General features: G+C 35.8%; 1 protein-coding gene and 1 long non-coding RNA gene across 2 annotated transcripts; one reads left to right on the top strand and one right to left on the bottom strand.

The window, feature by feature from the left end:
* Window positions 1-924: 924 nt before the first annotated feature.
* On the top strand, window positions 925-3,406 carry LOC134840676 (uncharacterized). The gene is made up of 4 exons (XR_010162436.1): window positions 925-1,056; window positions 1,341-1,423; window positions 1,968-2,347; window positions 2,752-3,406. It is a non-coding gene; the product is annotated as an uncharacterized LOC134840676 (long non-coding RNA).
* A 6,830-nt stretch (window positions 3,407-10,236) lies between these two features.
* LOC134840671 (WAS/WASL-interacting protein family member 3-like) lies at window positions 10,237-22,113 on the bottom strand. The gene is made up of 7 exons (XM_063856638.1): window positions 21,597-22,113; window positions 20,866-20,952; window positions 14,942-15,409; window positions 14,324-14,474; window positions 13,597-13,631; window positions 11,753-11,875; window positions 10,237-10,879 (listed from the first exon to the last, which is right to left on the bottom strand). Exons 1-7 carry the CDS (start codon window positions 21,844-21,846, stop codon window positions 10,824-10,826), a joined length of 1,170 nt encoding a protein of 389 aa, XP_063712708.1. The 5' UTR covers window positions 21,847-22,113; the 3' UTR covers window positions 10,237-10,823.
* Between the last annotated feature and the right edge of the window lie 22 nt (window positions 22,114-22,135).

The raw sequence follows: 22,135 nt of genomic DNA, 5'->3' as shown, positions 1-22,135 counted from the left end.
ATTCACAAATCACTTATAGTTTTCAAACTACAGAACCCTAATTACGTAACAGATGTTACGCAATCGGGTTACGCAACAATAAGGCAACCATGACAAGAGCGAAACCAAATGTTTCACAATGGGTCAGGACACTAGCAGCGTTTGTTTTTAGCGACTAATGGCCGCTTGGTGCAATTGATGTAGCGAGTTCATGATGCATCGAATAGTGTTGCAAGATCTTACTGCTAACTTTTGCTAACTCGAAGGTATGTGATGACAGTACTTTTTGCAAACTTGATGAAGTGACTTGACTAACTCTGAATCGAAAGTTAAAGTTCACCGTGATCTGTTAGGTGAACGCTCGGCTAAGAGAGCTTCTAGATCAATTGGTTAGTCATATATGTCATCGGATTCAGATTAGAGACTAAGTTTTGCACTGCAGCGATTATTGCCATCAATCATCGGATTATGCAATACAAAGCACAGCTCACTAGCTCAAGTTCAAATATTCCATTGCGATAAGTCGAGTTGAGTTGTTTGATCGTAGCAAATATCCCCCCTCGCCACATGGTCTAGCTAAGCCTTCAGTTACCAAATAGTGACTAGTTATGGTTAAGTTATAACATTTAATAGCTGCATTACCAAATGATACCTAATGAAGGTAATATGACTTTGTTGTGAGGTAATGTGTTATGTAACTGTTTGCATAATTGCACTGTTTGTATGACCACGAGTAAGTCCGAAGTCCGATCACGACTCGTCTCAATGGCATTAGTCTGTAGTAAACGATGGCTTGTTGGTTTACCGAGATAGTGAAACTTCTGAGCTGAGTAATCATACCATAGTATCACCCCCCCCCCCCCCCCCTCATTGCACAATTCTGAATGAAATTGACCAATGAGAGTTGAGCTAATTGTAGGATGTAGGTTTGGATTGTGTGTGAGCAAACAAGCGACCACCTCTCGTTGCCACCTCTCTCTTAAATTCATTCTGATCAGCAACTTCTCGAATCTAGTCAGTCCTCCTGATTCTATAATTCTAACTTTCTCTCCTTCAACAATCTACTCAACATCACCAGTAAGAAATTTTATAAAATTGTTCAAAATTAATCCCAAAACACAGCTACATTCTTGATTTGGCTGTCATTTTCCTCAATCAAGATAATTTTCTGCCATCCAAAATTCATTGATCGGTTCCGAAAACTATCAAAAGTTCACATTGAACGCGCGCAGGGAAGTTAAGGTAGTAAAAAAGGGGGAATCTTAAATTATACATAAGGCAGTGATTTTGATCTGCTAAGAATCGCGACATTGCAAAGAAAGATTTTATAATGGTTTGTGTTGATTTAATTATGTGTTTAGAAATGGTCGACGCAGTCAAACAGACCCTCAACGAGTTCCTCCACGACGATGCCAAACTCAGCGAACTGATCGAAGAGACATGGGTAAGGCACACTTTACTTATTGTCTTCCATTAATAACCATTAGGGTACAAATATGGGATCAAGTTAACTTCCTCCCCCCCCAAATAGACCAAGTTAACATCCCCCACCCCAGCGTTCATTTTAATTTAAATCTACTTAGCGCTGCATGTAAAATGCTATTTTCTGATTGGGTGAAAACTCGAGCTCAGAACTAAGGATGTTAACTAGGTCCCAAATATACTATTTGTGTCCCTAAAACTTCGTTGGTTCCCTCAACAATTTTTTGTGCTTAAAATCTTCGGAAACAGAGAAAACATTTTTGTTTTCGAAGTTTTCTCGAAAAAGGCATGGCCCATCTTTCATACTTGCCTATTTCAGGGAACCAATTATCACAATTGCACCAATACCCGCATAAGAACCACAATTATTATTTACACTTGGATAGATTGTTGTTCTACATACTAAATGTTCTACAGCTGATATGGGTTACACACGGAACTAAGAAGAATTTTCTAAAAGTCAAATTTCTTCCACGATAATTACTTAATTATTTTTTGTGTTTCAGCCCAACGTAAGTGTTAAAGTATTAAGTTATTGCATCCACTTGATTTCATCGTTATTTTGTCATAATGCTAAACAACTTCGAAATTTCAAAGAGATAGAGATCGTTGATAAGTCGAGACCATATTTTTTCACAACCCGGCCATTAACATTAATGAAATCGAATTAAATTATTTTATTTGAAATGACTAGAACTGAATTGAACAGAATTGTGTTGGGTATGGATGGCTTGTTGTTGTTAGTTGCTTATGGTATGAATGACTCAGAGAAAAGGGTTGATTTGTTCGAATGAAGATTTGCTGGGTGTTTTAGAAGGACGCGGAGAAAGTTACTGTGAAGGAAATTCAGCCCAACCTCAAGCAATACATCGACCAACACGATAGTGTAAGATAGAATTAATCATTACAACTCAATAACTATTTAATAAACACATCAATCAAGCATTAATCAAAATTCTCAAACTAACAAAATAAAAATTATGTAGCTAAAAATATGCCATTTGAATAGAAATCGAAGAGATTCGAGTGAATGTTTCATTTACAAAGACCTGGTACTAGAGACCATAGTTTCTTTTACAGTTTTTATCCGTTTGAGCGTTGATTTGTATCCATTTTGAATTTATAAGTTGGCAGTTTGAAACTTACTGCTTCGATCTGAATCGAGCTGGTATGTGTGTTGATTTAGATCATACGTGATTTTTGTACCTTGTAACGAATCCCTCTTTGCAATAGGGGTAGTATGATTCGATACAAGATCCATCACTAATCAATTTAATTTGTATTGTATAGGGGGCAGTTCCCGAGGCTAAGAGGGACGAGCTGAGAACGAAATACTTCGCCGCTCGGGCCGACGAGGAACTGGACAAGGCAGGCTACAAGGCATTCCTCAAGGACCTCCTCGCAGATATAGCTGCCCAGTTGTAAACAACAACAATAACAATAATAAATAACTAACAACAAAATCGATCACTTCCTTTTGTAACATCCATCTTCGACGCTCTATTTTTCTCTTCGCCCATTGGTCCACGACAAAACACGACACGACTCGAACTGAACCGACAAAACTCGACACGAATTGAGCCCAAAAGACAGCTCATGACAATGAGACCCTTCATGACAACTTATACATTTCTTTCCTCTCTTCTCGGCTGTACTAAACCGACTAATGACCATCATGAAATTTCAAGACTACCAGCTGCACTGTCCAAAACAGAACGGAACAAAACGAACTTTCCAAATTAAATTCCACTTCGCTACTTTTCACCAAATTGGGCCTTTTTTAATTTTTCTATTCTGAATATATAAATTGATACTTGATGATATTTATTTGAGACATGCTGAAGTGAGCTCTCAGATGTCCATTAATTTAGTTTTGTAACTATTTATACCAACAAAATAATTTGGTTCTATAGAAAATTGGGTAAATTAAATTTTCCAGCTCTGATATTTTCTTCCGAACAAAAATTCACCTAAAGCCTTTTTACGAAATTAAATTTTGAATTGCTAAGTGTCAAACACGTTTTGCGTCAATCAATTAACTGATTGAAATTAAGGTTCCGGAAAACGGGGGAGACACTTTTGTCTTCGGGTTTGTTTTAGTTATTTTTTTCCATAAAAATCAGGTACCACAAATAACCATCGGAATGGTGCAAGCAAAATACATATACAGACTTTTCAGCCGTGATTCAAACGACATATAAAAAATTTCAAGATTTGAGAAAAACAGAGTCGAGAAATTTTTTAGTTTCAGCCTAATTTCGAACAAATCTTTCTCGAAAAATCACTCACTCAAAATCAGACAAAGCTTTCATTTAAATCGTGTAATTTTAGATTTACTCCGGGAAAGATTAGTGTCGGAATTTTCATTTAACGCTTCCTTGGAAATAAAAAGTTTTTACACAATTAAATAAATTGTTTTTACTATTTTTTTAACGTGTTGTTCTTCTTTTTAAAACCTGTTATTCTTGTTAAACATTTAACACAAGCGAAACGTATACTGAAAAACGCTCAAGCTTCCAAAATTGTAATTCAAATTTTCAAAATGAGTTTTTACGTCTAAGACAAACTATAAAACTTAAATAAGTTGATAAAAATTGAACTGAGAGCGGTTCAAAAACTCGTTAATTGAGTGAGCCATTTTGTAAAACAAACCATTTTGTCAATAAGCTGTCTGCAGTAAATACTTCTTGGTTTTCAAAAATTAAATTCTTCCCGCATAAAATTGAATTGTTAAAAAACGATAAATATTGTTCTGACCGTGGAAAAGCAAGGAACTATAGCTTAAGTGGTACAGGCAAAATCAAGTGCCTCAACTAAGCGTCAGATGGGATCGAGGTTCCATATTGTTTCATCATATATGCTTTGGACAGCGTTTTTTAAATTTTCTTCTTTTTTAAAATGACAACGCTTTGCCATAATGTTGTGACCAGCAGGTCTGCTACGTTATCAAAAACTGTTTCTTATCAGTTTAAAAAAGCTGTGCTAACTTACTCAACCGCAGACTTCGTTTTTATGTAGAGGAAAAAGTTTTTTGATTCATCTACAAAAATGTTCAATTCCGAGGTTCAGTTCGAAGATAAAATGTCGAGAAACACAATCATCAGCATTACAAAACCCTCAAAATTCCTTCCCGATAGGCAAATGTAGCTGTTAATACCTTGGTAGACGCCTTTTTAACGGAAAAATGCTTAGGGGGTAAAAAAAATTAAAGCAATACACTAATGATCAATCTGAATCATTTTACTTCATTTTGAAACATGTATTAATTTTAAGAAAAAATATTCAATCTAAATTTCCTCACAGAGGCGAAGCAGAGCTCTGCATCACTTGCGATACAATTATAGTGTAGCATTGAAGCTACCAAATAGACAGCATGAAGAAGAAAAAAACTAAGCTGAAAAAAAAACACGAGAAATGCAAAAAGTAGCATTAAATAGGCTTTTGGTATTTTCCCAGCGTTCACTAAGTCAACAACGCGTAGTTAGACATCAATTAATCCGAAATAAATAAATGCAAAAAGAAAAGATTAAAAAAGTTTGCGATAAAAAAAAAGATTTCACCTTTTGCACTACCAATCACCTTGATTTTTTTAAAAACGAGAATATTCATTTTTTATTGTTAAAATCGATAACACATGAGCCGAAATTAAAAAGGCCAAAAAAATTTTCTAAGCGAAAAAACACAAAAAAAGAAAATACATCAGTCAGTGATAGTATATTTAACAAACTACAGGAGTTAATCAACGACATTCAATTACTATGAAACTGCTTAAAGAGCAAAAAATTGTGGTGTGCCAGTTAAGACAAACAAAACAAAAGCCGATAAACTATAGCGCGACTATTCAATTTTTCCCATAAAAAATTAATTTCAGAAACCAAAAAAAGGTCCGACCGGGACTCGAAACCCAGACCATAGGGTGTAACAGTGTAAGAAAAGTTGTTTATGGGGAAAAGGTCTAGTTTCCGATTACAAGATTCCTGCTGTCGCAAATGCAATAATCAATTTTCGCCTCAACAGCCCTGGTTTAAACTTCTGGGCTACCTGCCAAGCAGCTGGCTATTGTAATGTTTAATTTTAATCCATTTTTAAGTTCTAAAAATTATGAAGCCCTACATTTTGAAACATAAAAAAGCGTATTTTTGGATCTTTATGGTTTTACAGAGCCTAGCTTGCAGCTCCTCGCGAATGAAACGAATTTAAAATCGCAGCTTCTAAATTAATCAGTAGTAAAAACTGAAGCTGAGCGTTAAGAAGTTTTCAATAAAAACACGCTATATGATTATGTGACAATTTGCTATATTGACTCTTAACTATTCACTCTTAAATCTCGCCTAAAAACTATCTGAATAAAAAAATTTTCCCAGTTCAAGGAATATCCAATTTTATTGATTGAAAAACGAAATTTTTTATTAAAAAAAACGGAAACTTTCACTAAAAACTTGCAACTCAATTTCCCACCGAAAGAGGGCTGTCATAACTGGCATTAAGAACGTAAGAAAAAAGCTAAACTTTCAAAGCATTTCTTTAACTAGGCCGACGAGATATAAGCAGACAGACGATGGTCCCACGAAGCTGAAACTTGCAAAAAATAGGTCGCGCCCAACAGGTTGCTTAATCTTGACATGTTTTATTATCTTTATCTTTAAGGTAACAAATAAGAGCATAGGACTTGACTTGATAGAAACTGAGTACAGGGTTAAGTATGTGAGTTAATTTAAACAGTAATTCGAACTCAGTTTCGCTTCATATGCCCGCGCCATTAATTTAGTCGCACTGTTCGCTTTTCGTTTGTGAACATTCAAACTCTTGACCTCAATGTCATTTTCCGATCCCTTCTGACAAACGTTAACATTATAAACCGAAGGCACCTCAGCATAACTACTTGGCGTCAATTTTTTCAATGCAGTTGATTTCGTTATCATCAAAGCTTTCGCTTCTGCTGGTTTTGTATTGGTCATCTTGTGTTTGTGCAGTTTTGAGTAACCTTTCCTGTTTTCGCTGAGGTAATCTTCGTGGGTGATTCCTACAATTTTGTTTTCTTTCAGTGGCGCCTCTTTCTTTATTTGGAAGTTCTCATGTGAGAAGTTGGGGTTAAATTTCTCCAGAATTTGCTTAAACGCCAGAATTTCCTCTGGTTCGTCTGTGTCCAAGTGGTCCACAGTATCCTCATTCGAATGGTACCCCTCACTTGAACTACAACTCAAAATTCCCTCTTTCTTTTTCTTGTATCTTTCTTCTTCTCTTTCGCGTGTTGCCTCCTTATTTCTTATTTCCTTCTCAAACCTTTCATCTTTTATTTCTTTTTCGTTTTGAAAAGATAATACAGGTTTTTCATTCAGGTCCATTTTGTACAATGCATTCGTGATGGCACTAATTTTGGATGTGGGCTTGGGAGGATTAAATGTCCTTGGCTGATGGATATTTGTCCTCTTTCGCTTGAACTCCCTCATCAGTTTTTTGTGCAGATCTTCGCTCGATGCAGGATCACTTCCTTTAAAAATGAGAACAGTAAGAAACGCATTTTAAATCAAGAGCACCAAGCAGATTTATTTAATTAATTAATTCTGAAATTGTTTAAGATTTTACTTGTAATCACTATGAACTAATACTGCATAACCAGTTGATTCAGGAGTCGTTAAGATCGTATTTCGACTACACCGAGATTACCTTCGTCTACACTTAGCTGGAAAACAAGGCGGATCTTGAATTATCCGGCCAAAACAAAAAAAATTGTAACTTTGAACAGAATTTTATCGAATTGGGTGCATTATGGACTAGGGCTGCCCGGAAGCTGCTTTTTGTGCAACTTTATTTGCGAAATTTTGACCCTAAACATAGGTCTTCCAAGGGTTCATTAGTCTGATCCAGCAAACGAAAACATTTTTGAAGAAGTTTCAACATGAATGTCTTTACTTGGCAAAAGAAAGTCAAAGAAAAAGGATTGGCAAAGTTTGAGAATAAAGATGAAATATATATTTTGCGGTTGAGCGTAATTTAGAAAAAGTAAAATCAGCGTGTATTTCATTAAAAAAATTTCTTAATTTGACTTTTTTGTAAGAAGCTAAACAACGTGAAAAACGGAAAGAAAGAAAAAGTGAAGTAAGCCTTGAAACTTTGACTGTACCGGAACCGATTCTCCAACCTAGAGACTAGAACTCTCATGTCCTCGCATCTGTGCCATGATCGTATGCGAAATTAACCAAAAGATACCGTTGCGTTTAAATTGTCAATACTATGCAACCAAAATACCACGGTCGCTCAAAATAAACTGAAACTAGCCACGAATATAGCAGATACAGATGCTATGAAATTGCCAATGCTTTTAATTGTACCAAAAAGGACATCAAATGCGCCTTTTTATTTGTGATTTAACTTGAAAACTAAGTTTGCTTAGTAGTATTATATTACGTTCCGTTTGTGTAAATAAGCGTAGAATGAAACGAGGCGCATCAAACAATGTCACTTGCGAACATGAACAACAATGCTGAAGTTGGAAAAAACAAGCGATATTGATTAAGACAAAACAACAGCGAAAATCAGTACATAATTTTAAAATGATACAAGCCACGTTTCTCGCAATAAATTGATTTTGATCTGAATTACAGCTCAATGTTACAGAGCACTTTTTGGTTATGGTTTTAAACTTTTTTTTTCACATGCCTTATTAAATACATAAAAACCTCAAAAAAAGACAATTAGACCGATACAAATAAATTTAGAACACTTAGAAAATTTATTTATCGCTTCAAGTCTTCCATATTAAGGAAATCATTTGCAATTTGTTAATAGTAGTTAATAGTACGCGCTGTTAATAGTAGACCATTAACCAAATCACAACAAAAATTCAAAATCAGAAACAAATCAATAGAAACACTAAAATTCAACATCCGATAAAATCGCGAACAAATTTCATCTCGGCAAATTAAATTGAAAATCATTCCCAATCGGAAAAAAAATCGTATTACTGGCTTTGGAAATTTAGGAGGTGTCCTCAACTATTTATATCCCTACAAAATTGTTAACGGATATTTGTTTTTATCTAACAGTACCTATTCAAACGTGGGTTCGTAAGTAACACTAGGCTGCTCTTTATTTCCTCAACGGATGGATCAAAATATTTGATTGTTATAAATTTGGTTTTTTAGATTTGGTCAAAAGATTGTGGCGAAAAGAGGAACAAAAAATTTGCAATGTTCTACTTTTCGACTTCTACGTTTCATTTGCAATTAATTGCTAAAGGCCTCCTCTCCTGGCAACAATTTTAAAACGCGCCCTATGACCAAGGTTCCTGAAACTTTATTAAGCACTGAAGCTGAAAAAATGGTCGATTTTCAATTTGGTGCCACTGTTTCATGAAGGCGAAATTATTTTTGGTCAGTATTTCATTTTTGACTTTTCAACTTTGAGTTTGTGAAAGATATTTGATACCTGACTAATTGATAGCTTGCTAAAAAAACAATTTTTGCTTAGAAAATTACGAAGTGAAATTGATTAAAAAAGAACTGGATCTATCCAATAAGGTTACTCCAGGATACTTAGTAAAGATTTAGCTTTAAAATTTAAATTGACCTAAAAACAGCGGGAGGGGATCAAGAACATTTTTACATTGACAAACGGTTCCATCACATCTTAGAGCAAGAAATCTATTTGAAAATTTCGGGCCAAAAAGAAACATGGAAACTGCAATGAACGAATTTTCTTTAAAAAAATTGCATCTTGTTAACTATTTCCCCCTTTTGGACCTTGTTAACTATTTCCCCCCTTTTGGACCTTGTTAACTATCCCCCCCCCCCTATGCATGTATTATTTTTGACATACATTTCTTTATAAAATATGCACTTCAAAAATGTTTTTATTTTCGCGCGTTCGTATTTGTATAAGCTACTATTCATATAGTACCTACATAAAAAAAATTAATTAAATATATTTTCTGAAAACTTTCTAAGATATTGAAAATGTGACAGCCAAAGTTGAATTTCTGAAAATCAAAATAGGGTGGAAACAGTTAACAAGATACAAAAAATCGACTTCTAGACTTTTTAGGACTACCAAATAGATTTTCCGAGCTCTTCCACATCACCAAAAGACCCTATTTTGAGAAAATGTTCTGCGCTGCAGGCGGTTTTTGGAAAACACGGCCAAAAAACGCGTTTATAGGCAGTTTTTGGAAAGTTTTGACCGAAAATAGCGTTTTTTTGATGCACGCTCCCCCTAAAAATTAGTATGTAAGGCTCCTTAGAAATTTAAGTTTAGGGCCAGTCAGCTCAAAATAGGTCTTAAAATAGTACCAACGGGGGGACCTTTTGGGCAGTCAGGGGGTCGAATCCCTGAGGTTGTAAATTTAATGCTTATGCAGAGAAATGCAACAGATAACAGGAACACTTTCCTGCCATCGGTTACTTACTGGGTGCGTTTTTAGCTGGCTTAACAGCAGTCGTGTTCATTGTTCCCATTGTCCACAACTTTCGCATGTCTCGCACAGAGGGACGAATTTCGAGCTGTTCTAACTCCTCGGGTGTGAACAAACTCTCCCCTTGATCCTGTTGCACTTTCGTAGGAACTTTCTTGTTCCGATACCCCTGACACCCATGATTGTTCGGAACAGGGGGTGGGGGAGGTGGCGCTGGCGGCGGAGGCACCGCAATCAAGTCGATTTCAGAATTTTTGACATTTTCAATGCAAGACTCCATTTTAAGATCCTATTAACACACTATTAAATTTTGCTTTCTTATCTCGACCATCAGAAACGAAACAAATTTGAAAATAAATCTCTATTATAGTAATATAATTAAATTTGATTGATTCGAATTGAAATTTAACAAAATGATATCTTCAGTCAAAACAACAATTGCATTAAAAAAGAAAGAAATGTCGTCGACAGAGAGAAAGGGGCTGGTGGTGTTTATTGTATATGTAAGTTCATGTTTGCATTTATTTGTTCAATTGTGTAGTGCTCTTGTTATTATTTATGCTGATCTGATGTACATTGTTCGTTTGCAGACACCAATGTCTCTTCTGCCACTGAAATTGAGATGAAGAGATAGAAGAACAGAGTAGGAGAAAGTAGACAGCGGATGTGTATTGTTTCTCTTCGCTTCAGTACCATCCATTTTGATCGTATCGTCGTCACTTCAGTTGTCCAAACAAAGCAACAAATGATACTTTTGATGACATCACCGAACTAGTTTTTATTCTAATCGCGTGGGTTTAGTTCGGAGGTGGGTTCCACACATCATATATTTTGGCCAATTCGTAAAGGATAAGGATATGTCAACATTTTCTGCCAGTGTATAATTAATTCTGCAGCCTTTTCTCGATAGTTTGCGGTCGACAGTTTAAATCGGTTGCCCAGACTAGTTCGTTTAAGACCCTGGTGCAGCAGGCGGAGGAATCGCCGGCCGCTGCGAAGGAGGTTTATCTGAAACAAAATCAAATTTTCCGCATCAATTTTCATTATTTTTGATCTGTTGAATAAATGATTTTAGAAAACACATAGGATTGCAAATTTTTTATAACTAGAATATTTTGAAAAATCTAAAATATTTTTAAGATAGCTAATAGTTCAGGCGAGCTGCACCGCTCGTACTTTGTTTGAAAATAAGATATGATTATATTAACATTCACAAAGTTAGAAAGAACTAAGTCATAGATCGGGTTTTTTTCCGCGCAATTATAGTTACAAGACAACGCAAAATAGGGCAAGTGCTGTGCTTTGCTATTCGCAAAGCCATATTGGCCACAATTCGAATTTTCAAAAAAAAAATCGAATTTCATCAATCTACTTTAAAAAAATATCAGATCATTGGTTCAATATCAGTTGCATTCTTGTAATAAAACGACACTTCTGCGTTTTTACGCATAGTACCATAACAAAGTTCACTTAGTTCAAGGGTCTAAGTCGAGCTAATGGAACTCATAGTCAAAATATGATACAGTCAAGCGTTTATAGAAATGCTACTGCGATATTACGTAATAAAGGAAAACCCTCGCTTGTTTCAGTCATAAATGTTTTTGCTATAGGAAGGACATCAGCTTTGAGTTTATGCATTTCGAATCATGTCCCAATCGACAACTTGAAACGGACTTTTGAAAAGCAACCACGATGACGTAAAGCAGAATGATGATTGCTCGGTTCGAAGTTGAAACTCTATGTTCTGCTGCAGAAAATATACCCAAGAGATAAACCAAAGACTTCTATACGTACTAAAAACGGGCAATAAAAAAACAACGACAAGGTTGATACTAATTCTATCATAACAACGATGATGCTGATGATGATGAAGTTACTTACTCTGTGAACTTTTGGAGGGATAGCTCTTCTTGATATCTTTGAAGGGGGGAGGAGGGGGAAAGTCGTCCACCCACCTGAAGCGCCTCTCAAACTCGTCTATTGTGTTGTCGGGTAGCACCGAATCTATCGCAGTACAGAACAGTTTAGATTTCAAACTTAATTATTTTAAATTTAATCCTACCAAATCACAAGCTTCATACCAAATTTTCTTTGTTTTATACAATAATTAATGTTTTATAAAGTCTTCTGAAGTTAGCAAATGTGTCCAGTATCAGCCAAAAAAATGAACAAAGCCAACGAAACAGTGCCAATGCACAAAGAATTTTGATTAAGATTTTTTCCACATACGGATTTCAAAAAAGACATTGAAGCTCATCGAGCTTCAAGAATCTTTTATGATGGCTACGTTCTTCATAGAACTAACATCCTTAGACAAACTGGGTAAATTTTTCATTCCGATAGAATTTCTGAAACTTAAACTAGAATTTGAAACCAAATATTGATACTTTCCCGGATTAATTGCTCTGTCCGTGTAAAAAATGAACTTTTCTAGAAAACTAAACTTTTCTTGAAAATAGACATTTCAGAGAGCGAATATCTAAACTTGCTTAATTTTGCCAACTGTTGAAAAACAATTCGAGCTTTTTCGCGCCAATTGCACTTGTGTTAATGAAGAGCGTAATTTGCTTTCCTTTTAGCAAATGTCAAAAAATTAAATTGGAAAAAGATAGCCAACTGACAGCTGGATAAGAGGAAGAACATTTTTTTTAATTTCGAATTTTAAAGCAAAAACAGATAGCATTGACTAACACTTGATTTCAAGACGAAGTTATGATTGAAACTTTTTTGAAAAATTAACTCAAATTGAGAAAACTGGATAAATAGATAAATGTTTTTCCGCTGGAAAACCTCAAAACCAAATTCCATTTCAAAACTAGAAGTATTTCGCGTTTTTGCGCGTTATTTCGACGATCGTATTTGAAGAGTTCAATTTACCTCAAAAGTAAATTCCATTTCGAAACTAGAAGTATTTCGCGTTTTTGCGCGCCATTTCCACGTTCGTATTTGCAGAGTTCAATTTACCTAACTTTCAGCAGATGAATATATATTGAACTCATTAATATGTATGAGTGCACATCTGTAGTTTAAAACTTTTCACTTAAAAAATCACCAAGACCTATATAAGTCTTCACTGCGTCCTTTACGTTGATTCAAAAAACCAAAAACAAGGATGTTCCTATGCACAGAATATGTTGTCTTTTTTTCGAATTAGTGAGGTTTTTGTTTGCGGTGCGATAAAGGCTATAAGAACACGTAAAATGTTAGTGAATTAGGAATTATAGACAAAATTTGTCTGCTTTCTGCGAGAAAAAAAATGAAAGCATTTTAGAAATTTTTCGCGCTTAACAGTTTTTTCGAAATCCTGTTTAAAATCTTTTAATTGCCAAAGAAGCGCTAACTGATTCTTCCAAAACGAATTCTTCTAGATTAAAACTAAGTTTTCACTACTTGACTAAAATTTTCATTTGTAAGACCTTACTCGCTCGCCTTACTCTAAATTACACTACAACTAAGTTTCGAATCGGTTTTTCTCAACACCGGGAAAACTTTTTGAAAATTGTTCAAAGTCGTTCGAATTACGACACAAAGGCTTCAATATGATCTATCACTCGAATCATTCCGAATTGTGGAAATATTTTATTATTTGTGGTACCTCATTGTGCGTTGAAAACGAAAAAAAAACTGAAAATGGTCGGAACAAAAACCAACCGACCTAAATAAATGATCAGTCAATTCGTCATTAGCACTCAAAAAAATAAAATAAATTCAAATTCATGACTCACCCATTGATTGAGGCGGAATATTACTCAGCTTGCGTCTAAACAAAACGTGGTTGATAATGAATGTTATATGGAGGCAAAACGCAGAATACATAACCATAAATTCAGTTTAATAATTAGCATGAGGATTCGATTATGAAGTTAAGCCTTAAGTAAGGTCCTTCAAATCATTCTTGTAAGAGTGTACTTTTCAAATTTTCAAACACTGAGTGTGTGCATCTAGTTGGTTTGCAACTCCCCGAAAATAAGCAAAACAGCTGGTCCTAAGTTCTCATTATTAATATATCAAGGTCATGGGCGGATTTAAGATTTCCTCGAGACAGCGAAGGGGGGGGGGGGGTTGGGAGATTATAAAAAAACGTCTCAAAATTAGTATACTCTGTAAGGGAAGGCGCTTTATAAATTTTCAAGAGTTGGTTAGCTAGGATTGGATGTCGCAAAATAGTACCAAATAGGATCCCTTTGGGTGGCCAGGGGGTCAAATCCCTGAAGGGATCCCTGATCAAGGTGCTCATGTTTTTACTCAACTATTACAGACACCATGTATAACTTAAACACGCATTTCCTTAATTTCAGATCAGTTAATGAGGTTAGTTAAACTGAATTGCTTCCCGATTGACGACTAACATGAAACGGACTGTTTTTAAACGAACTTGCGAAACACCCTTGAGTATAAGAAACTGGTGTTAAAATAACACTAGTGTTGAAGCTGATGATTGCAGACCCTTACCCGGTGGAAGAGCCATTGCGGTTGTGGAAGTCTGTTCCGTTTGGAATGGGAGGTGCCGGGTGTGATGGTGGCGGCGGAGGCGTCCTCCCTCTCGCATTTGGGGCTTGAGGAGCAACCCGACTTGGTATCGGCTGCGGCGCTCGTTGAGACACTGTGAACAAAGTTTAGATTGTCGGTTTTTTATGTTTTATCGCAGTTGCAGACAGTCAATAGAAATCCAAATATTTCCTTCGTCTATCCGCTTTGTTGATATAATGATTAATTCACTAATATTTCGTATAGCACAAATTACATATTAATCTTTTTTTTGGCTTTCAATAATTTCTAATGTTTGATCAACCGTACAATATCGCTGCTCAAATCAATTCAGGTGATTTAGAAATATGGCTTCAAAAAAGCTAATTTGAGTCGAAATTAAACTCTAACTTTTAAAATAAATTAATAAATATTTCATTTAGTGACCAGTAGTAAAAAAAAAATAAAAACTTTATAGAAAATCATCTTTCAAAAACTAATACTTTTTGAGAGGATAATCAACAGTAAGTCACTCATGGGGGAGAGAAGTTGTACGGTTGACGTACACCGTGTCAATGTGTGTATGTATATATATGAGCTTACTTGGTGGGTGTGAAACAGGGGGTGTGATTGGAGGGGGCGGTGGTCGATTTGGCCTCATGAGAGGGGGTCTCATAGGGGGTGGCACTGCAGGCGGCTGTCTGGCCGATGGGCCACCTGCACCTCCCGGATGCGGCTGTACCCTGACGGGTGGGGGCTGACTAGGTATTGAAGGCACTGGCGGAGGCGCTGGTCTGTGGGATATCGGAGGTCGCGTAATTGGCACTTGCGGCCTGGTTTGGTTTGGCCTCGATCTGTCTTCTTGAGGTGGACTTGGTCTAGGGGCGGAGGGGTTCACGTTAGGCGCAAAGGGCGATGGCACAGGTGGTGATGGTTGCGTGTTTGGTGTCGTCACTCTTACAGATGGGCTTGTCACTGGGTTAGCAGCAGGTGGGGTTGTGGGAGGAGGCTTGGGAGAGGCGACCCTTCCCGTAGACACTTTTCCTTCTGTCTTTTTCAATCCCGCCAAAACTAAATAAATGGACTGTAGTTGGAAATACTTTATAACAAAAGGGCGAAGCTTCGCATCACTTTCTATACAAAACATATTCAAAAACGCACAACTGATATAAGACGTTACTTGAAGACCCCGAAGTCAGTAGCATAAAACATAGCCATCAGACATTTGGAAAAGAGTCGATGCACTCCGGAAAACAGAAAAAAATTACTGATTAACATTCTGACACAGACCAAAAAGCAACTCTATCAAGTTAACTAAAAAAAAAGTAGAAATGGGCCTCGAATTAGCAAAACTCGGCAACGTGAAGGATTCGAATCTGCGACCTACTGCAATCAAGAGATTTTTATTCTCATGCACTATCCCTTCAGCCACTCAAGCTACAAACGCTAGTCACGAATAAAGCAGCTACATATGCTAACAAATTAACAACCGACAAATACTAGTCACGAATAAAGCAGCTACATATGCAAAAAAATTGCCAATGCGACTCAGCACCAAATACAAATAGTCAATTTTGCAATTAATAATTTGGAATATAACAAACTGAAAGCATCCACACTATTTTTGCATGTAACAAATCCCAAGGAATAAAGCCACATTATGTATAAATTAAGCATTTCAAAAAAATTGTGATATATTGAGTTAGAAAATTTTTGAAATCGAGTTTATATTATTGTGATGTTTTTGAAACAAATAGCTTTTTTCGGCTCATTTGATAAAATAAAAATGCATCAACTGTGTCAATTTATTATTATTCGAATGTCAAACCACATGCTATCAAAAAGCTGTAAAGATGTCCCACCATTATTGCCGTACCGCACCAATTTTGCGATTTAGGTTGGAAAAAAAAGAAGGTTCGCAAGTAAAATTGTTTATTTTCAATTTCGAATTTCCAAGAAAACTATGACATTGAAGCTCTTGACACTTATCATTGACAATTTTATGCTAAAGTTTACCCTATTTGAGATAACTGGATAAAAATGAAAAAAAAATCCACTGGAAAGATAATAATCAAATTCCACTTTCTAAACTGAGAAGACTTTCACGCTTTTTCGCGTCGTTTCCTCTTCTTAAGTGAAGAGCATTATTTTTCTTTTTAGCAAATAAATTTGATTTGAACGCAAAAATGAACCATCAAACTTAACTTAATCAATGAAAAAAAAATAGACTAATCCGTAAAAGTTATGACCAAAATTCAAGACGTTTTCCTGAAACAAGCAGGAAAAACTGCAATGTCGCAATAAGTGTCAGCTGACACTGAAAAATGAAATACCAACTAATTAAAAAAAATTATGTTGGACAAAACCAATTTCATAAATCTCAGAACCTTCCATTGGTTACATTCTGAGGCTTTGATGTTGGTTTCGCTCGACAAAAATAAAATCCAAAACAAAAACACAAGGAATGCTGTTTACTATGCATGAATTTTCCCATCACACTTGTCTAAAAACTTTGAAAAAATTAAAAAGAAGAAACAATTTTTTTTCAATTTTTGATCATTTAACAGTAGCTGTTTTGTGAAGGCTGACTGAATTAGATGAAAAACTGCAAAAATGAGAAATAATAAGAGAAGTAACATTGAGTTTAAAGTAGAATTACGATGAAAACATTTCTCGCTTCGGATACTTTCTCAAAGTTAGACGGGAAAGCGAAATTTAAAGCCTGTTTTTCTCAACACTAAGAACATAGCCAACAGACACTTTTAAAAAAAGTCAATGAACGCAAGTAAACAAAAAAAATAACTAAACTTTTTTTGAAAAAACTTCAATTTTCGAACTTCAAAGCAAAAATAGATGGCCTTAATCAATTCTAAAAGTATTTTTGATTGAAAATTTTTTGATGATTAAATTAACCCAATTTGACTTGTAAACCCCAAATTGAACTTTCGAAACAGAAGTCGGTCTCGTTTTTTTGTGATCTTTACACTTTTGCAGGTCGATAGTGGAGTTTGCCTTCCTTTTGACAAAGAAAAAGAACTGAACTTGAAAAGAAATCAAAAGTCAAACTGCGAAAAAATAAATTTGAGACTGAACAAACTTTAAAAAGTCATTAACAAAAACTTCATTAAAAAAAGTCATCGCGCCCTATATAATAACTTGTTCATCGCTTCAGACATATTTTTAAACGTCCTTCTATTTACGACCGAAAAGGCTTTAATATGAACTAGCGTTTAACGCACCTCCGGTGCTTCGAAATTTTCCGACAACTCATGAAAAACCGCATATATTGGAAACAACATCTGCAAACTTTTAGTGTACTCTGACTGCACCCAATTACAGGGTTGGTAATTTCGAACTTTTAAATTTTTTTTATTCCCATTTTAAAAGCGTCATCTCGAAAACTTAATGGGCCTCTCGAGAAATTTCCCGAAAAAAAAATTTAAAAAAAGTCTTATCTCGGAAACTAAAAGGACTTGAGCATTCATATTAAGAGGCAAGATTTGAGACGCCTGGGTGTACGCTGACAATAAGGTTGTATCTTCATCAAGCTAGTAGTTTCAAATTTTTTGAATTTCTTTGTAAATAAATTCGAGAAACTTTCAAAAAAAACAAAAAACGCCACATCCCGGAAACTAAAAGCATTTGAGAAGTCGCGTTTAGCAGTCGCATGTGGCAAGATTTGCAACACTTTAGAGTAACCTGCCAACACCGAACTATAGCGTTGGGAATTTCAAATTTTGAAAAATAATTAATTTAAACTTTCCGAAAATTTTGAAAAAATCACAAAAAACGTCACAACTCGAAAAGAATTGAGCAATCATACTTGGAGGCAAGATTCGCAATCCTTGATAGTACTCTAACAGGACCTAACTACAGGGTTGGGAACTTCAGATTTTTAAAAAATAATCATAATTTGAGTTTTCTGAAAATTTTTGAAAAAATCACAAAAATCGTCATATCTCGAAAACTACAATGATTTGAGCAGCCATAATTGGACGCAAGATTCGCAATCCTTGATAGTACTCTGAGAATACCCAACTACAGGGTTGGGAAATTCAGATTTTTGAAAAAATCATAATTGAAGTTTTCTGAAAATTTTCGAAAAAATCACAAAAACATCGTATCTCGAGAACTACAGAGAATTGAGCAGTCATACTTGGAGGCAAGATTCGCAATCATTGAGAGTACTCTGACAGGACCCAACTACAGGGTTGAGAATTTCAGATTTTGCGAAAAAAAATTATTATAAGTTTTCTGAAAATTTTTTGAAAAACCACAAAAATCGTCATATCTCGAAAACTACAAGGATTTGAGCAGTCATAATTGGACGCAAGATTCGCAATCCCTGATAGTACTCTGAGAATGCCCAACTACAGGTTTGGGAATTTAAAATTTTTAAAAAATTGTAATCATTGAAGTTTTCTGAAAATTTTTGAAAAAATCACAAAAAAACGCCATATCTCGAAAACTACAATAAAATGAGCAGTCAGACTTGGAGGCAAGATTCGCAATGTTTGATAGTACTCTGACAGTACCCAAGTACAGGGTTGGGAATTTCAGACTTTTAAAAATCATAATGATTGAAGTTTTCTGAAAATTTTTGAAAAAATCACAAAAACATCATATCTCGAAAACTACAAAGAATTGAGCAGTCATACTTGGAGGCACGATTCGAAACTTTTGATAGTACTCTAACAGTACCCAACTACAGGGTTGGGAATTTCAGATTTTCATAAATCAATGATTGAAGTTTTCTGAAAATTTTTGAAAAAATCACAAAAACATCATATCTCGAAAACTACAAAGAATTGAGCAGTCATACTTGGAGGCAAGATTCGCAATCTTTGAGAGTACTCTGACAGGCCCTAATTACAGAATTTGGAACTTCAGATTTTCAAAAAATAATAATAATTTAAGTTTTCTGAAAATTTTTGAAAAAATCACAAAAAACGTCATATCTCGAAAACTACAAAGAATTGAGCAGTCATATTTGCAGGCAAGATTCGCAATCCTTGATAGTACTCTAACAGTACCCAACTACCGGGTTGGGAACTTCAAGTTTTTTAAATTATTTTGTTATTTGAAATTTCTGAAAATTTATGAAAAGATCTCAAAAATCGTCTTATCTTGTTAACTAAAATGATTCGGGCATTCAAAATTGAAGGCCAAATTCGCAACCCCTAATTCGGTATTGGCTGCTTAATTTAAACTCGGTAAAATAACCACTAAAATCAAATTGGAAAATCGAAAAAAAATTCTTAACCATTGCAATATACGATATAGATTAAACATGCAAAAATAATACGTTGAAAAAGCTTAAACATGGCGAGATAGTGAAGCCCGCATTTAAATATATAATAGATAATAGATTACCACTTGATTCATTCCGATGATTAATTACGGTACCTGATTTTGCGTGGAAAACAAAAAACAACCTACTCGCTGGAAAACAAAAATAGACCTACTCGCTCGCAACCATACTAAAATTGTAAAATTTCAAACCAATTTCCTTGACACCGGAAAATCTTTGTTTATTGTTTATTTTGTTCGAAGAAAACTTTGCATGTAAAAATTAGAATGTATTAAACCAAACTTCGTATATATTATGCATTTCGAATATTTCACGAAGTTTATAGAGTAAGCATATTTTGAAAAAAGATTTTAAGTATTATGCTGATGTATGAAACAAATAGCTTTTTCGGTTCAATTGAGGAATTAAAAAACGCATTAATTGTGTAATCTGAGAACTAATCAAACTTCAAAGCGCATGTTAATATACTACTAATACAGCCTACTAACTCAAAATTGCCACCAAAAGCACTTTTATTTGCGACTTAGGTTCGGAAAAAAAGTTGCATCGTACTATCGCAGTACGCTACGCTCGTGTAAAAACTGGATCAAAAGGACCATTTTTATTCGGCTGGTAGTTCACAAATTCTTCCTTTCACTGCTTAATACTACAAGTCAAGACCATTTTCTTCCGCAATTTACAACTTTGCTATCCAAAAGCGTAATTTACTTTTCACTCAGCAAAGTAATTTGAAGTGAACATAAAAAGAAACCGAAGGTCAAAATAGTAAAATTGAAATTTCAGTGTGAACAAGTTTTGGGACTTGTTCCTGAGACAAAACGAAAAACCACCTAAATAGCGTAAAATTCTGTTGGGTCGTTAAAAAATGCTTTTAAAGTGACTCGATTTCTCACTTAAATATATATCACGCTTCCATTCACTGACTCTACAATGTTTAAGAAAGAATCAATTTTTGAATAAAAATTTTATACCAGGCTTTTAAATTTTTTTTTTATTTTCTAGTTATGCTTAATCTGATTGATGATTGATCTTTTACTAAATGCTTAGTCTGATCTTATTCTAATGCTTATTCTGATCTTATTCTAATGCTTATTCTGATCTTATTCTAAATGCCTATTCTTATCTTATTCTAAATGCTTATTCAGATCTTATGCTAAAAACTAGGCTTTTTGAAGTGTTCATAAGTGTCACAGTGTCTTCTGTCGCTGTATCTCACCTGCGCGTGGATCGAATCCCATCATTCCTCCTCCTCCTCCCGTACTTGGGGGGTCTCTGTTACCTCCTCCTCCTCCCCCACTAGCAGCTAAACAGGACAAAAGACTACCATTGGGAGTCAGTTAATAAAACAGGGTGCTTAAACTACTAATCGGATCAGGGAATAATCTAGTGCCGTTATGTCCTCCTACAATGGGAGTAGTAAGTTAAATGGAGACAGATCCGATCATATATAAAGAAAGCGGCAGTGTAGAGGCTAATGTTTCCGTGTCTCCAGCGAACGGCCATTGATTCGAGCCCCGCGAAAACTCATGCTCGTTGTTTGAGGGTGAAAAAACATGACTCAAACCAGAAAATATCAAAAACATATCGATTTAAGATTTCAAACCATTTATCCACGAGGGAAAGGACCAACATACGAATTGTGCAGCTCATGACGACTAACCGCTGTTGTGCCCCTGATTAAGAACTAAATGCAATTTTTTTGGTATTTTTCTGGGCTGGGTAATGTTGCTTCACCCTCAATCAACGAGCACGGATCATGGTGGGCCTCGAACATCCGACCTTTCGATTGAGAGGCGGAGACGTAACCACTTCACCACCGCTCCCCTGTCTTACACAGGAGCATGACGGCTGTTGTTCATTAAGACCCGAACAGCTCGTTTGTTCGGCCTATTTGACGCGGACAAACACAAACACGGCATACTAAAACTAAGGTTTGAACGACCATACCTGCTCTGCCGCCGCCAGGTGCAGAGGCGCCTCCAGCCGGCTTCGCTCCTGCAGGATCCACTGCACTTCTGTCGCTGATTTGATCTTTCGGCACTTTCTTTAGCCCCGTTCCCTTCTGAATGGAGCTGAGAAGGGCACCCCTCGCGTTTGCATCGTTTTTGTTCACCTTCGGGGGACCGGAAGCTGCCTTGGGGCCCGGAGGGGGAGGCGGCGGAGGACCGCCTGGGGGAGGGGGTGGAGGGGGCGGCATCACTATAGATACTATATGTTCCACTGATTGACTTTGGTTATTGTGTCAAACTACCCTTCTGTTAGACTATCACACAAACTGTGCCAACTCATTGACTATCTGAAGTTTTTCAAGTGCCCTAATTGTCGAATTCCGCTAAAGTTATCTGTGCTGTGAATGGCACCGACTAATATGAAATCATCATCTTCGTCATACAAAGCATCAATGTTAAATCAGCGATTACTTAATTTAGAACCCATCATCTGGCAACTGAAACAAAACCGATCATCTCGCAACTGGCTATTCCTGA

Source organism: Symsagittifera roscoffensis, chromosome 2 (assembly GCF_963678635.1).
Source record: "Symsagittifera roscoffensis chromosome 2, txSymRosc1.1, whole genome shotgun sequence".
Taxonomy (NCBI): domain Eukaryota; kingdom Metazoa; phylum Xenacoelomorpha; order Acoela; family Convolutidae; genus Symsagittifera; species Symsagittifera roscoffensis.
This window is presented reverse-complemented; position numbering and strand designations above follow the sequence as displayed.

Excerpts from the sequence above, each read along its gene's own strand:
- LOC134840671 (XM_063856638.1), bottom strand. The coding sequence starts at position 21,846 with ATGCCGCCCCCTCCACCCCCTCCCCCAGGCGGTCCTCCGCCGCCTCCC. Across the intron at positions 14,475-14,941 it reads CCCTGTTTCACACCCACCAA|TGTCTCAACGAGCGCCGCAG; the intron begins GTAAGCTCATAT and ends CTTTGTTCACAG. Across the intron at positions 13,632-14,323 it reads CGCAATGGCTCTTCCACCGG|ACGCAAGCTGAGTAATATTC; the intron begins GTAAGGGTCTGC and ends CGTTTTGTTTAG.